General features: G+C 42.1%; 2 protein-coding genes across 5 annotated transcripts in view; one reads left to right on the forward strand and one right to left on the reverse strand.

Annotated features, from left to right (window-relative positions):
• Positions 1 to 896: 896 nt before the first annotated feature.
• On the reverse strand, positions 897 to 12,214 carry LOC144769190 (uncharacterized). Of its 4 annotated transcripts, XM_078653209.1 has the most exons (5): positions 10,751 to 11,279; positions 7,021 to 7,133; positions 2,688 to 3,257; positions 1,702 to 1,948; positions 897 to 1,173 (listed from the first exon to the last, which is right to left on the reverse strand). In XM_078653209.1, exons 3-5 carry the CDS (start codon positions 2,751 to 2,753, stop codon positions 1,037 to 1,039), a joined length of 450 nt encoding a protein of 149 aa, XP_078509335.1. In that variant the 5' UTR covers positions 2,754 to 3,257; positions 7,021 to 7,133; positions 10,751 to 11,279; the 3' UTR covers positions 897 to 1,036. The 4 variants fall into 4 exon arrangements, with proteins under 4 accessions (XP_078509335.1, XP_078509337.1, XP_078509336.1 ...); XM_078653211.1 differs by lacking the exons at positions 7,021 to 7,133; positions 10,751 to 11,279 and adding an exon at positions 12,153 to 12,214 and having other exon boundaries at positions 2,688 to 2,820; XM_078653210.1 differs by lacking the exons at positions 7,021 to 7,133; positions 10,751 to 11,279 and having other exon boundaries at positions 2,688 to 2,820; positions 3,194 to 6,544.
• Positions 12,215 to 12,294: 80 nt separating this feature from the next.
• LOC144769189 (serine/threonine-protein phosphatase 2A catalytic subunit alpha isoform) overlaps positions 12,295 to 17,208 on the forward strand; it is a 204,848-nt gene continuing 199,934 nt past the window's right edge. The window contains exon 1 of the mRNA XM_078653208.1: positions 12,295 to 12,587. Within this exon, the coding sequence (XP_078509334.1) occupies positions 12,486 to 12,587 (102 nt within the window). The 5' untranslated portion in view covers positions 12,295 to 12,485. The remainder of the gene's footprint in view (positions 12,588 to 17,208) is intronic.

Consider the following 17,208-nt stretch of genomic DNA (forward strand, 5'->3'; position numbering starts at 1 on the left):
AGAATAGTTTGAAATGCCACAAGTTATAAAGTAAGGCACAGATTTATAAAACAGTCACTGAACGCAGTGCAGCACCCTAATTGGCTGTGTTGCATAACAGGGAGAGAGCAGGGAAGTGGCATGTCTATCCCTCTCTCTAACACCACTGCACTAGAATGCAATGTTGTCTGAGAGTCTGGCCTCGGTTTTGTACTGAAGGGTACCGTTTTGGTACCCCAAAAATACTATGTCTAGACAAACGTGGAACCTTTCCCATTTTGATGAGTGTTGTACCAAATACCAATTTCCTCGATTTGTAAATCCTGAAAAGGATTTTGATTCAGGTCTGCATTATAAAACAAGCAAACCAAACACAAAACGTCTCTAAACCTGGTCCTAATGAACAGATTAATTTTCTCCTGCTTTGGAAAAATTACTTTTTAATTCTACAGTGAGAGGTAGATACCTGTTTAAAATAAATCTGAAAAAAATACAATTTTAGCTAGGTTTCTGCTGCAGAAATACCACAAGCACCTTCATTCAAAAGTAGTGGTCTGCAAGAATGTTATACTTTGCATTCAGATAAGCGTAACAACCAGTAGCGGCTTGCATAGGTCGTGCTACAGGGCGGTGGCACTGGCGGAGAGGGGCAGGGTAGCAACCACGGACATACAACAGAACGAAGGAAAGTAATTACATTCCTCCGTTCCGCGTATGTACATGTTTGCTACCCTTCCTCTCCCCACAGCACGCCCTATACGAGCCGCTACTGTTTACGCGTGCTGCTACTCCCATACTCCTGACTCACTGGGACTTGCCTTATTTTGAGGTACAGAGCATTATCTGAAGCTGTTTGACATGGTGACCAGTGGCAAAAGACTAAACCAAACAGTGGTGAAATGAAAAATTTTCAAAAGGTATGTGTCAACATGTAATTTTATTTATCGCAAGCACATATTTAGCCCCATGGGGGCCAGGATACCGAACAAGAGGAAAAATCCAGAAAAAAGTCCGGGCTACTGCAACCAGAACAAATTGCTTAACGGAAACCAGCAACTTAGTTTTTTGATTCTAGATTCTGAGTTTTCTTTAATCCTCTCCTAGCATTGCAAATCTTTATCGCCAGCTTCCTTCTCATACTTCTGTAGTCCAGTGATGGCCAGCCGTTGGTACTGCACACAGACTTCATAAACTCTGGAAAAATAAAATAACATACATCAGTATCATGTTACCACGACTATTTTTAGATTTTAATAGGGCTGAGCTTCCTTTAAAAAGTTTCTTCCATTATTTCATATAGAGTGCCAGATGAGATATTGTTAGGGTTACAATAAGGTGTAACATTAAGGGCACTTGGTCAAAGAGGCACATGTGGCTAGATAAAAGCTGCAAGCACAGTATTTTATAAGTTCAGTTTGCTATCACCCATTCATCCAGTTTGAGCCCCTCACCTGGACCACAGATTTAGAAATAAAATCACAACTCACAGCTTTGTGCCAGATTTGAAGCCCAAACTCAGCACAAATTGTTAATAAATTACAAGACCCCCATTGCTCTTCTTGCTCTTTTGCAGACATCTGTTGAGTAATGATTGAGTCATCTTACCATTATAAGATACCAGACCACACATGCAAACCTTTAACACCATGTACCATGTATAATAATGAATTTTCGCAATCCAAGATCGAATGAATGTTACATTGAACATTTGTAATATCTTACCAAATAATGCATCGACCTTCTCCTCATCAAGGACAGCTGTTCCAGCACGAGCCTTCGTTACACCTTTTGCAGATGCAAGTTCTTTTGGAGAAAAAAGTATTTCGCTGATACCATTGAGATGAAAACCTGCACTGTCCCGAGCTGCCTTGGCTTCCTCCAAGAGTTTGTGCAATTTCCGCTTTGGAACGAGAACATCTTTGAACCGTGAAGGATCATTTGAGTCCTTCACCAACTGCTGCATATCAGTCTGCAAAATAACACAACTATTAACTACTTGCCATCCTGTTAGGTTACATATTAAAAAATATATATATATAGGAAGAGTGGTTATTTGAGTTGGCATCTATACATGGCTAACAATGTAATATTTGCTAGGTTCCCTCCAACAGTATAAAGCAGCCATATTTAAAAACATTGCATGCAGAAAGATTTCAAAGTGCCAGAATAGCTTGCAATTACCTCTTAAAAAATATCCTGAATCATTAGACACTGTTTCTTCACTAAAAAAAAAGCAAGAGAAAAAATATATATTAACATATAAACTTCAAAACAGATAACACATTGACCACTTGCAATATATCTTCACACACTAGCCATAATATATAAATAAAGAGGTATTTATAATAAAGGACAAATGTACAATCTATCCATAACCAAGTAAGTAAGTAAGTTTTCCTTAATAGACAGTACACATTGTAAGCCGAAACTTGAACCTCCTGAAAAAAGTTGCCTAAATAAAATAGTTTATCCAAAAATGGCTGCCTTATAGTAGTGCCACAAGCTAAACGTTTCAGCCCTTTTCATAAGTGTTACATTTGTCTCTGGAGAGCAATCCAAGGCATATGTGAAGACATGCATGTTCATTTTTACTGTCCATTATTGGATTAATTAATCACAAATCTAGGTTTTTACTGGAACAGGTTGGTAATTTGTACCATTATCCTGCAGTTGCAAACTTATTATAAAGGTTTACTTATTGTGCTTACCAGATGATTGGAACAGAATCGTAGCTTTAAAATCTCTCTCTTCGGTGATTGTCCGACCAGCTTCATCTATATTTTCGACCAGCCATTTACAAAGAACTTCCCCGGGATTGTCCAAAAGCAGGACGTCACCAGTCTGCAATATAACAACTATTACCTATTTAGCATTATGTTAGGTTACATACTAAAAATATATATATTACAAGTCATGGTTTTTGGATGTTGATTTGGCATTTGTACATGGCTAACAATCTAAGATTTGCTCGATTGTCGGATGACAGGCCAAATCTTAAAAAGACGGTCACAATCAGGGTGATGGGGAATCAGTCTCTGAAACATGGTCAGAGGAAGAAGACCCACAGAGTTACCAACAACCTGCTGAGCAGTAATCCTGTGGCTAGCCATAATCCTGACTAAGAAAGGAGACAACCAACACTGTGCAAAACAAGTAACAAAGTGTGGCTTTATCACAAAGATCTATATACTCCTAAACCATACGACTCACTTACCAGAGATAGCTAGACTCACCAGCACCTAATCTGCAGAGACACAGCAAAAATCAACAATAACCGACTAGAAAGAAAAAACAACACCAATTACTCACAAGACAACAAAATACACATTGAGCACAAATGCAAAAAAAGGTTTTCACACTCAATAAAACAGAAGCTACACATACTGCTATTAATGCACCATTAAAAAAACACATTCATGCAGGGAAATGAAACTCATTTAGAGTAAATACACTATAAAAACTAATTCCTGGCTCTAGTGAAGCTACCCTTCCCCCCAGGACAGAAGGCCACAATACGGGCGGATCTGTCCCCGGGAGGAGGAAGAGAAAGCAGCCCCTAGTACCAAGAAAAAGTAGGAGGCAATCCTTGCCTAAGGGATTGCCCCCATGCCCAATAAAAACAAACCCCTGGCTCTAGGGGAGGGGGAAGAAGATAGGTACAAATAAACTCCCACCATGGAAAGCGACCCTTGCCCAAGGAGTCACTTCCATTTCAACATAAAAAGAATCCCTGGTGCCTAGTGGGGGCATCCTGCTGCACGATTGCGATGCCATTCACAATTGTGCAGCAGGAATGCCCTGCACAGAGACATCATTGGAGAGGAGAGGAAAGACTATTTCCTCTATCCAGAGGGTGGTTGGAGGGAAAGTGAACTTGCAAAACTCAGATTTTCGCATGAACAAATCTACACACGCATGTTCTAGGAGTACTATTTTTCTTGGGCTACTTCTGTAAATGTTTGTGAATTCACGAAAGCCGTATATCTGTACTACATATATCATGGGTGCCCTTTTGACACTTTCTTTAATAATTGGGCTGCTAATTAGGCCTGGTGTTAACCATGACCTTTTGTATTTATTACATTTCTGTCTCTCTCTCTCTGTCAATCAACTGGCTTCATTGTAACAGCATTCTGCAATTTCACAAGAAGCATATCAGACTGTAGACAGTATGGCAAATGCCATAGTAATGCATGGATATGTTGAGCCTAGTGGTACCACACACAAACCACTATATGCCGACCAAATGTTAACATCAACATAACATGTATTTGAGAAGTGCATGTTGACCCAAGGGTATCTTAGTGCTGAATAACATGTTTATTGTTACCCAATTCAATGGTACTCATTTTATATACCTCCGTAGGGTGAATGGTAGAGTGGACCTGCGCTCCTATGTATTGCCTTAGCTACACAACAGCCTACTGCAGTAGCAGCTCCTCAGTAGCAGCTGGCGAGTATGGAAATTGCTGGAATGTACACATCCGCTGGGAACCTGGCCATACGAAGTGAATATCCCCTTCAATTGAAGAAAAACCAGTGCAAACCAACGTTCATGCAACATTGATTGAGGCACCCTGACTCTCTGTCACCTCTAGCTACCCTCTCCCACATATGGCTTCTATATGCTCTTGTGGCTACTTTGCTCTCTTACTGTCTTGCAATACTTTCTTGTCCCCTCAGTCTTACTCTCCCTATGTTTCTGTTAGTCTCCTTTAGTCTCTCCTATGCTCCCCTGCTATCTCTGCGTCTACTCCTATCTCCATCTGCCTCTCCCTGGGGGGCTCACCTTCCTTTGTGTCCTCACCCCACTATCAGCATTCGCCTAGCCCCTCTCATGCCTTTGTAAGTGGCTGGTCATTAACTTTCTCCATCACTAGCCTCTCCTTTCATCCTGAGGTATGACGTAGAGAGGTCTGTGTTACTTACTTTCATCAATCGCCTTTTTATTTAAGAGCCAGAGCAGAGGAAACGCCCGAAAGGCGGCTACAGACTTCATTACACTGTAGGGGTATTTGGGTGTAAATAAAGCAGTGTCTAAGCATGGCTTAAAAACCTCCATAATTCAGTGTACAAAATTGAAAACCTATATTGTATTCCCTCAGAAAACACAGGAATTAAAATAAACAAGCATTTGCAACGCAATAGGTCTCACAAGTAGAGCCCTATTGTTAGTAATGGTTTCAAAGTTTAGTCAGACACTGATTTTTTGGCTCCTAATCCGTGTCCTAATTTTCTGGGTACATACCAGTGTTGAGGCCACCATTTATCGGCACTAAATTCTGTTTGCTCCAATGCAAAACTCTGACAAATTAAGCTCAGCATATCAACGTAATTTTTAGCCTCGAACTACTCTTGTACATAGTGTTTACCTTTAAAAAAAAAAGGTTTTTAATTTCCAGTTCTACTAGCGTTTATCTTGTTTTATTAGTAAAAGCCATTAGCATGAGAGGTGCTGCGCTCTTTGCTCGACCTGCGCTCTGTCTCTGTGCAGCCTCAAACTTAGGGGGTGGAGGCGGGGGTATGAGTCCCTCTCCAACACGTATTTATAGCTAGTGAATCTACAATGCCATACAAAATTAGGTTACGGAGACCGACGCCCTTTATCTAACTTGCCTTTCTTGTTCGAAAGTACTGGGAAACCATCTTTAAAAGTTTCGCGAAAAATTACCATGCTGGCCAAGATGTGCATTGTGTATCACAATAAAGACAGGATTAAATTGCCCTGAAGCTGGGCAACCACCGAACAGAACAAGTGAAAAGGAAACCGCTAAATACAGAGATGGACATCTATCCTTCCTGTTGGCATGCATTCATTCATCCATACATACATCCATCCACCCAATCATCCGTTCATCGGTCCGCCCATCCATCCATACATTTGCCTGTTTATCCATACGACAAACATGAATTCATCCACCCAGGCATCCATTCTGTCTCCCATCCATTCCAATATACTTAATCATACATCCACGCGTTCAATCAGTCACCAACCTACGCACCCACCTATCCTTCCATACCATCAAGTTCCTCCAGCCAAACATACATTCATTCACCCATCCATTCCCCTTCCATTTATTTTGTGTGTACTAATGTATACCGTGTATTTTGACCCTACCATACCTCCCACAGGCAGTTTACACCACAAAGTAGCAGACAGCTGGCCCACGTGGGTACATTTCCAATTCAAAAGATCCGCTCACCTTTCCTTGTGTATTTTATACTGAATGTAACATCTAAGCGTCCCTTTTTTTTTTAAATATTCAAGTCAATGAATTTATAACATTATTGTGAAATATGGAAAATAACTGCCTGGTGTAATATTGTTCCTGTGAATTTTAGGTACTGGGTACGGTGCTGTGGGCGTGCAATGATAAATGTTAGGAGAAATTACGTAATGATCGGCCGCCTTTCACAGACAGTGTCCATCTGGTGCAGTCGGGGAGGCCATCACTAGAAAATGAAAACATTCTGAAACCAGAGACAATACAAGGGAGTATACACTTGTATAATCTACTGATACAACATTACCACGTTGAACCCTAAATAGCCAGAAAAGAGATCATGGAGAACCTGGAGCGGGGGGGGAAATCCCAGATGGTTTTCAGTCTCTTTAAATAAATCTATGATTTGTCGATTCTTGAGCACCTTTGAGCGCTGCGACGCTCCAGCAGTGGGTCGTCAGGTGTGCTGCAGCAGCAATACCCCCTTCCAGGAGCTAGCTAGCATCTGCAGGGTCATTAATGTCGGTGGGCCAGTCGGAGCAGAGACCTGTTCAAAAGAACGTTTTGAATCCTTCCCACACTTTTCAACATTTGTTAACATTTTTTAGTCACTAAACCTTGATTGTATAGGCTACTTGTGAGCACAGATATGAGGGAAAAAAACGGGCGAGTAACCATATAAATAATCCAGGTTCCAATTCGCTCTAAACCGGTCCTGCGGTTTCCTTACCCGATATGCCACAATCAGTCATTTTCCTGCTTCCAGTTGTATGCGCGCAAAGTCTGGTAAATTAAAGAGCGAAGCCGCGCCACATACCCCTTAAAAACGCCATTGCTCCCTCACGGTTTTCCTTGGTGCTTCCAATGACGTCACTTCCGGCGCTACCGGATGTGCGTAGGCTTGTGCAAGTCCACCTGTGAGTTAGGTTCCTGCATAAAGGTGAGTGGGAAGTAGAGAGTGAACATTTGGAAAATTAACCAATTAAGCCATTTCTAATTGTGTAAAAAATGAATGCAAGGTATACAGAGGTTATGCCAAAGATGGGCACACTCCACCAACTAAGGTTTCCCCGAAACACCACCTGCACGCACATCTTCGGTTCTCCTCTGTATCTTGCTGTACGCTTCTTCTGATCTGGGGACCAGCATCGGTAACAGGCGTTACTGGCATGATGCTGTCCTCTTGCACCCGAGGTCACTTGTGGAGTTCTAGTTCTTAAAACTCGTGACGTCACTATTTGGAGGGATGAGATCATTGTCATACTGAGGTGGTGGGGGACAGGCAGAATATTACATATGGAGGAGGGGGAGATGAATGGGACGTCACCTCGCTGCACACATTTTATAACCTCCACGAAGAGGAAGTAGCACGGACAGGCATCGGTAAGCTAGCTCAGAGGGCTTAGCTTTAGCTGTGGATCCCAACAAAGTAAACTCAGACTTTTTATTCTGCCGAAGATTAATAAAAACCACTTACGTACCTGCATAATAATTTACATTTTTTAACATTACTTTCGTTGGCAGTCACAGTTTAGGTGACAACATAAAGCCAATATAAAGAATACATGAAAACACATTACTACTAAGTGTTGGGCTTGTGGACTGTGCACACCTCTTGTCATATCACCAGCAGTGAAAGCGACCAGCTGAGCACCGCTCGAGCAAAGCATGCTTTGAAACCGGGTTACAGCGAAGTGGGCCATTAAAGACTTCTGGGCACTAATGAAGACGTGCACATTTCCGCACACTTCTTAATGAGAATTGGAGGCAGGGTGGAATGTGCACAGATTTCACACTTTATATCAATACTGCTCAGCTGGGCTCTCTGAGAACTCTTCTTTAGCATCACTGAAAAAGTGAACATCAACAGCGGTTCTTCTCTTACTGCCACCAGACAAGACACACTGAGGAAAGCTTCGTACACCAACTCGTTATAGGAAACAATAATGCAGAGAGGCCCCAGGAGCCGTGAGTTTAAAAAAAATATTTTGCAGACAGGAAATAAAACAGATTTAACTCAGTGCTGCAAAATTCTCACAAGACATTTTTGGTGGTAGCGTGCTTTATAAAGCTCCATTATTATAACATAATATGGATCTTTATGTATCGTGTTGAAGCTTTTAAGAAGCACTTCCTTATCCCAGGTGGAGTTTCAAAATGCTCCAATTTGCATTGGGTTTACTTCTCGCGTGGGTGATTCACATGAGTGTTAGCTGCATTTTGGCCTATGTAGGGGGTGTTGTCGAGGGGTGCAGGGCTTCATTTGTACGGGTTATTGCAGTTGGTGGGTACTAGCACTTACTTTTGGGGACTGAAACCAAGACATATTTCATCATTAGTCTCTGAGCAAGAGAGAGAACACCAGAAAGTGTGAAAAATGAGAATAAGATAGGGGCATTGTGACACAGGGAGCAAGCAGAAATGATAAAGCGTCTGCAAGAGGGAGCTAAAGAGGCAGGAAATGTAGGGTGGGGGAAGAGGCAGAAGATAAAATTAAGACTAGACAGCCTCTGTGTTCGGCTGATCCGGCAGCAAAGCTTTCTCCTGTGTGCGCATGTGTTTCTGAGTGTGGTGTGTTTCTGTGCATCTTTATCGATTGCTGTACATTGAGCAGTCTGTGCCTGGCTGGGCATGCGCATTTGGAAAACTATGTTTTGAGCTTTTGTGTGCACCACTGTGTATCTGTTTGCCTGCCTGTACTTCAGTCTTTGTCTGTATGCGAGCTAGTTAGTGTTTGTCAGTGTGTATTAATGAAAGCATGATGTATTTGCAGTGGTACATATGTGCATCACTGTGCATTGTGAAAAACAAGCACAAATGGGCGTTACTACAGCACTGCATAAGTAGGACACATAAGTTCGCTACTACATAATTGTGTTGATCGAGAAACGTACGGTGGCATTGACGTAAAGGGACACATATTTCAGTTGGTCCAGCACTGGCGTTGTCATAATTGGATAATATAAATTGCCGAAATAGTCTGAAAAAGGTCCTAATGTGAGCTTTATTGCATTTTTATGCAGTTGCAAAGCATCTGAAGCATTACAGAACTTGGACATATGTGCATTAATATGCGGCTAGGGTGACTAATCACACATGAGCAAACTGCAGCACTGTGGAGATTAGGCAAACGCGCATTACTGCTGTTGTTATGAAAATGTGAAATGCGCCTTACTTCAGGAGCCTAAAAACTAGGCGCATTCTTGTATCACTATCAAATTGGGTAAAACGTGCAAAAGTGCAGCACTGGAGACTGCGTGAATATGTGCATTATTCTAGGATTCTGAAAATGGGCTAAATGCATTGCTGCATCTCTGTGTGTAGACTGTACAAAATATGCTTCAGTGCAGCTCATTTTTGAAAACTAACATTTGTGCTCAACTATACAGTGTGAAAAATAACGTGTAGTTTTGTAGCGCGGCCACTAAAGTGAAAGCGGCCCGCGCTGGTAATTAAGCGTGGCAGCTAAAGTGAAAGCGAGCGAACTGTAAATTAATTAATTAAATAAGTGCAGCTGCTATAGTTAAAGTGGACCGCACTGTAATTTAAATAAATACATTATGAATGCTAGCGGCGTGCTGCGATGGAGTGGGTGAAAGAGGAGAACATCATTAAAGAAAATAGTGCTTACCGACTTATCAAACAGACTGTGTAACGACACAGGTAAAAACTCCAGTCATTATGGGAGGTTACACATGCAGACAAGGCTGTACCAAGGAGGGACTAGTAAGCCTATTTACAAATTAAAAGCAACAATTTAGCAAAGATAGTAACAGGAGCCAATTGAAGAGATGGGCGTGAAATGGGCGGAGCTTCTATGCCTAACCTTAATATAGCATGCCTCGCAGAGTGGCACATGCGCTGCCCAGGCTCAACCTGAAAGGCACTTCTGCCAAAATGTATGTAAATACGTCACAGTTGACAAGTTTGCCATGTCGATGCATGACTGGTTAGGACAGTCCCTTTTTTTCATATGAATCTGGAATTTGTAGTCTTATTTAACCCAGTATAAAACCAGGACTAAAGTCCCAGAATTCTAAGAATAACATGAGACTGGAGTAACTAGTGTAGCAGGGACCTTGGAAACAGGCAGCTATGATGCTTGCAACAAAGATTACATGGACATGCTGAGACCCAAACCTGGTACGTTGTTGCCATCCTGACTTATTACATAAGATCCACCTTTAAGTACCACTAGGCATTCTGGAACTTGTAGTTGCAATTTTATAATTTTCCTGCTCAATGTTTTGGGAGATAAATCAAAGACTGGCTGAAATTTAACCTCGTGGGATAGGGTCAGTTGAGAACTTTGCTTGTGCAGCTGCATATTTCCTCGCAGTGGCCCATCTCATATTTGATCACTGAATTCACTTTTGGCGTTTGTGTGTTACATTTTTCTCCAATTACCCATCTACACTAGAAGTATAATCATTCTCAAAACATCAGGAGCAATTTCATAATGTTAAAAAGAAATGATGCTGGTGGAGATTTGGATGTTTATTTTCAAATCATCAAGCACAATTGGATCTTATGAAGTAATCACTTACTCATTCTTAATTCCTCCTGAAGTCATCAGGAATAGTCACATCTTGTGAAGTCATCAAATACACATTCTTAAATCTTCCGAAGACATCAAGAATAGTCACACCTTGTGAAGTAATCGCATTCTCATTCGTAAATCCTCCTCTAGTCATCAGGAATAGTCACACCTTGTTAAGTCATCAGACGCCCATTTTCAAGTCATCCGCAAGTCATCAAGCTCAAGTTTCTTAAGTCTGCTGATGACTTCAAGTGCTTGATGATGTCTGATGCTTTGAAAATGACTTCTAGAGTAGTTGGATGTTCATCTAATAACTCTGGGATGGCTTCTAAAGTAATCCTGTTTGACCTGGGCTCATTGGACAGCAAATGTGGTGTTTTGGCCGCCCTAGTTTGCACTCCTATGAGGAAGATTCATCAGTGGATAATTACCTCTGTGGTAAACGAAAATGCTGCAGATTGTCAAATCCTAAAGAGCCCAGTAAGTAGGGTAAGCTATAATAATGTCACCACGCTTGCGCTGCAACAAGTCTTTAGCAATCACAGACATGCCAACCCTCCCGATTCAGACGTGAGACTACCGATTTGAAGGCTAGTCTCCCGCCTCCCGATTCGTTCAAGCAAAAACCAGATTCCTCTGGGGTTTCAGCTGACAGGGCTTGGCATTGTGTAAAGTGCTAATTCTTCCAGCAAAGAGTGGCGATGCAGGGGCTCTCGAAGGGGTAAAAAACCAACAAAGTGTCATTAACAAGGGAAATGTCTTTTAAAGACCTGCGAAGTACTTGGGACGGGGGGAGCTGTTTCAGCCCGGGCTGCCACAGGGGGGTGGGGGGTGCATGCACTGCCAACAACCTGCCAGGCCAGTGCCCAACACTTGCATCACCCTCTCTGCCTGCCATTATGCTCCATGTGTTTCTGAAAGGTAAGGAAAAAACGTGCATTTGCGTTTCAAATGTCCGATCCTACAGCAGCAGCACACTTCCAAAGCCCATACATGACAGTAACCCGATTCAAAGCCCCATTCTCCCGATTTCTTTTTTTAAATCTCCCACTTTGCTCTCCTGAAATGTTGGCATGTATGCAATCATTCTTTACACACGTACTCTCCCTTAAAAATCGCAAGAGCGTACACTACAGCACGAGCTATCTACTAAAGACGACCATCTGCGTCTGGAATGAGATGTGTGTACCAAAGAAAGGAGTGGAATAGTACAGGACTTTCCGTAACCGCGAAAAGGACAAACAAACGAAAGTAGCTCGACTTCAGTGCGGCAGCCATTATAGAACAGGTTTCTTCCTCGTCTTGGTAAACAGCCGGAACGACCGAAGAACAACACAATTTATTGTTTCTCGGTTTTCCAACGTTTCTTTAGAAAACGGTCGTCTCTGTAGCGTTTGCTGTGTACTTACGCACGATATCAAAGTCACCCAAAAACAGATACACCTTGTTTTTCATCATTTGGGCGGTCTACTGAGTTTCCAGTCTTTCGTCTATTTCCTGTAACAGAATTGATTGTCCCTTTTCGCTGTCTGTAGCTGGACGGCCTTTGGCACTGGGCTTACGAAGGAAGGGCGCTGCCGACGCATTAGAGCCACGCCTCCTTAGCGCTTTCCGGCCTTGCTGGGGCTGTCTTTCTTCCTCCTCCTCCGAGCTCACGGAGGGATCGGCGCCGGAGCTTCGTCCTCGGAGAAGGCGCCGTGTCACCCTCTTATATCTGAACCGAGAGCTAGACGTTGCCCGCCATGGACGAGAAGGTGTTCTGTAAAGAGCTGGACCAATGGATAGAGCAGCTCAATGAGTGCAAGCAGCTGTCCGAAGGCCAAGTGAAGACCCTATGCGAGAAGGTGCGAGGGAGGGGTGGGTTGGGGGCAGGGCGAAATTGCGCTCGGCAGGCGAGGGAGGGCCTAAGGAATGAATGCACTCCCGGGGTAGTAAGGTTAAGTAGGGGAGGAACCCACTGCGATAATAGGAAAGATTGTTTGCGCCAGCATATCGGGGGCCTTATGGACAGGTGACACCAGTAGGCTTGAGAACCCGGTGTGTTTCGAATCAAGGGTGGTCATATACGTTTATTCATGTATTTTTTGTTCAAGAACTGTTTTCAGCTCCGCCTGACACTGATGACAATCGCACACCAACATGTCACACCCACCGCGTTCCTGAGCTCACAAACTGGCGGACCCCTGTTAATTGCTCTGGCCCATTGACCCGAAAATGTTCTATTTCCTTTAGCTATTTATTACAATGCACTGGACGTGAACGAAAGCTTCAACATAACTTCAAGAAAGTGGTCTAATGTATGAATACTTGTCAAATACATATTTTGTAAAAGCAACTGTACTGTGTCACGGGCTTGGGAGTCCGGCTTAGATGCGATTGGGCTGTCGTTTGCTTATGAGAGTAAGCAGGTGATAGGTAGGTTATGGGACTGCAATCCCTTTGATCGGGATCTGAAGTGGGAGTGGTAAGGTAAGACGAGAAGTGAACTGAATTTCTCCTGTGGAGTGAAGGGGCGGCCAGAGACAGACCCATACTGTATCTTGCTCTGTCACTACTGATTGCGGCCAGTCCACGCTGCCCGTAACCCGTCTCCCCCTTAATGTTGGGCGAATCGTGGCTCCCCCACCCGTTTCACTGTCTTGGGTTCGTTGTGTTTTCTATCGTACTCTGTGTCCGCTCATCCTCAAGTTCGTGCATCTCTTGCGTAAATCTCCCTGATTCACTTATTTCTAGCCTTGGTTCGTTCATAGCCTGACAGCAGAGCACGCGAATCCTTCCATCTTAGATATCCCTTTAGGTTAGACTGTATTACCACACTGTGGCCCTCATTACAGTGATCCGGTAATTAATTGATTGGAAAGTTATCGCACCCGATAACATCCGAGTCGGAATTTATTGATAGTGATAAATACCACATAATTTATTTCTCTGCGAGAATAGAACGTGGAGTATGATTCATACTGTTGTACCAAATATGTTACAGTAAATACTTAAAATGTTCTTCGATAAATCTCGGTTACAATTGCGCTATTTGCATAACAGCAGAGACCACATATCGCAATTCGCCGGGCCGCTGTAAGGAGAGCCATGGAAACCGTCAAGGGCGCCTGTGCTCCCCTCCCCCTGCTTTGGTATCTGCTCTTAAGATGGCGCTGCTGTTTGGAATGTTTCTCCTGCAGCTCGGGGCTGCTCGGCAACAACTGCCTCCTCAACGCTAGGACAGGACTTCCCTTTAGATGTTCGTGTCCCGTCCTCGTGGTTAGGTAAATAGAACCGTAAATACAGATGTTCAGTGGCCACCATAGTGTAATAATAACATGCATAACCGTGCATTGTAACTTCGTTGGATACTCTGTCGGATTCAGGCTCGCATTTCTTCGATTCATCGTTGCTCTCTCCGATACTTTCAGTAAAACTACTGTAGTAAATAAATGTGGTAACCTCCACCCTTTCTACAAGCTGAAGAAACTTGCAGCAAACAAGACAACCCTTCCATTAGAGATGATTCAAATTGCGTTTTAAAGTGCTTTTCTAAAACGCGTTTCATTTAAACAGTGCAGTTCTCTTAGCGAGGTGTTCAACAGACTGACATGTACGTCTTTAACTATATCCAGAAGAAATATCCATCTGTAGCATATTTGTTCAGTGAATGGCTATACTGTAACCATGTAAACTGAAGTTCTTTATTGTGTTTTGAATCAAGGTAGATGGCTTTTTTGTATTTGCCAAGATTTATTAATTGCCTATTAGACAGTTTGTTCTAAACAGAAGCATACTAATTTCTTTCAAGTATCTAGTGGTAGCACTTTTCGGTGTTGGATAGGTACCGTGTAAGAGGAAAACGGTGGTGAAAAATAGTATTGCCAGTGATATTCTCCGTGAGTGAATATGTTGGCAAGTTCCCAAATATTCACTATTGTTAATTAATATTCCAGAGTGCTTCCTGTTTTGTAGACTACTCATGCTTTCTGAGGTATTCGAGGCGTTACCAACGTGTTGCAGTGACAGCAAGATGCATAGGTAGTTAAGAATGCCCCTAAGATGACTTAATTTGATACAAGAATATCTGCTCCCCAGTTCCCTATTTGTTCATGAAGGAGGAATGTGGTACTGGAAGCACCCAAATATCGGTTCCATCCCTACACTTGATTTTAAGACCAAGAACTTGGTTGCAGCATACAGAAGGGTGTCTTTTGACATTTTGAAATGGTCTTAACGTAACTGCTGATGATCACATTTAATGTATCTGTTTGTGAAGGTATCTGCAGTGCTTGACAGAACTTGAACTCTCTGAAGGATTTTGTTTTTGCCAAAAGGGTAATTTTCTTAACATTATATAAAAGCATTTGCTGGACACACAGGAGAAAAGTCATGGAAAGAAGCCAGTAGTTCTGGTCTCTCTCTTGAAATGTTTTTTTTTTTGTTTTGTTGCACAAACAATACTGTGCTCTTAAACAATTTACGGATAACTAAATTGTCCCCCTTCAACCTTTGAAATATGCAAGTTACCTTTTCATTAAATACTGGTTAAATCTCATGTTAGAATTAGTTAGTGTGGAGGCAAAATAGACCATGCCCTAAATCCATGGCACTTAAGGGCTGTGTATCAAGTTCGTTCAGTTACTTACAAGTGCCTCGGTGAGTGCATTTTGCACCGATAATGACAAAGAGGAGTGAGGAAATGTTAAAGAAACAGGCGATTACCACAAACGTGTGAATGGGTTACAAGGAGGAGTGGTAGAGTTGGAATGTTAAGTGTTATGTTTGAGAAGTTAGGGGTGAATGTCAGGAATCTGTATACTTTTGTGGATGGAGGATAAAATTGCCTCAATGGAATAAAAGAATGGAATGTCTCTAGAAATAAATTAAATAGAAGGTTTAACATAGAAGGACAATGTAAATGGGGAGCTTCTAAAAACTTGGTAGGGAAACTAGATAAAAAAAAACGTACACAGAGCGGTAAGGTAGGAAGGAACGAGAAGGGGCAAGAGCAAAGGAGAAAGAGATATGGCTAACCAGGACTGAAAAAGCGAGTGTCATAAATTGAAGGGATTCACTCACTTAGAAATATGGGTAAAAAGACTTAACAGGCATGAAATATATCCATTCGTGCCAAGACCAATATTTATTAAATTAACACTCCCAGCTGAGAGCACAGCACATCACTAGAACTCAGAAAATTATTAGTATGATGATATTCACATAGCTGATGAGTGGGAATAATGCTCTGTTTTTTGTTAAATATCAGATGTCTGTTGTTGCCGTCCGATGTTGTCATTCTACAGTAGCAAGGCACTTTATACTCTTTTGATAACCTTTTGGAGAATGGCCTACATATGCACCCATTCCTTTACTAAAAGATTTGTAATTCCGTAATTCCAGTGAATAGCTTTTAGGTTTTTACTAAGGTTTCAGCCTCATAAAACAGGGTGCAAGTGAGATGCTCATATTAAAATGCTTGTCGGCATGAAGTTCAGCAGTGGGATCTTATTTTCAAGTGACAGAAGACGAAATGTAACAACATTTCTCAAATAAATGCTCCTGTTGCACAAACCAGATGACTTTCCATTATGCCAAACTGAAAATTACTCTTCACTCCTCCTGTATTTGTTCTCACCTGTCTTAGTGGGGAATGCATAGATTACATTGTTGTGAATTCAAGATGCACAGGAGATGAGAATACCCGTTCTGTATATAACAAAATATTGCCTACCTTTTATATATTATTTGTTCTGCTTTGATTTATGGTGCAGCTGTTCTTGTTTATTGAATGCTGCCCTGCTGTTCTTGTGTGAGGAACAGGAACTTGAGTTTGAACATGAATATACATTTTGGTCTCCAGTAGATACGATGTTTGAGGTTCATATTGTAATTTACCGGTGACTTAACATCACTTCTAGGGGTTGGCTTACTGTCACTGCAGGGTGGATTATTTTTCGCTATGGGACTGGGGTTAAACAATGTATATACTTTTTATTTTTTTTATTTGTTTGCTCTAGAGGAGACTCCCATCAACCCCGCCCTCCCATTTTTAGAAGTTATCTCTGTCCAGTCATGCAAGCCTTGGTACATGTTTCGAAAAGGAATGAGATCGTTGACTGTTTCATTGACTTTGAGAACGGCAATAAGACTTGGCTGCTTGCAGTTCGGAGCTGAACTGCAGGTTTTACTGGTTTGTATGTGCTACCATCGAAACTATTCCTTGTGCTCCCAGATTCTGTACTCAGCATATGGTGATGCTACATTTGTTGCTCAGGACTCTCGGACTCATGCCTGACACGAATCCCCTTAATTAATAATGCACAACTGAAGTAATACCCACTTACAGGATCCACCAGAAAGAGCTTTGAGAACACAACCAGAGATAGGCTAGTTCTATAGGAATGCAACACTATTATACCTATTATACAACTTTATTGAGAGACCTGATTTTAAGGGCTGTTAATGGGCAAACTGCTCAAATTG

The sequence above is a fragment of the Lissotriton helveticus genome, chromosome 7 (assembly GCF_964261635.1).
Source record: "Lissotriton helveticus chromosome 7, aLisHel1.1, whole genome shotgun sequence".
NCBI lineage: Eukaryota > Metazoa > Chordata > Amphibia > Caudata > Salamandridae > Lissotriton > Lissotriton helveticus.

Excerpts from the sequence above, each read along its gene's own strand:
- LOC144769190 (XM_078653211.1), bottom strand. The coding sequence starts at position 2,753 with ATGAAGCTGGTCGGACAATCACCGAAGAGAGAGATTTTAAAGCTACGA. Across the intron at positions 1,949-2,687 it reads GATTCTGTTCCAATCATCTG|ACTGATATGCAGCAGTTGGT; the intron begins GTAAGCACAATA and ends GTTATTTTGCAG. Across the intron at positions 1,174-1,701 it reads GAAGGTCGATGCATTATTTG|AGTTTATGAAGTCTGTGTGC; the intron begins GTAAGATATTAC and ends TTATTTTTCCAG.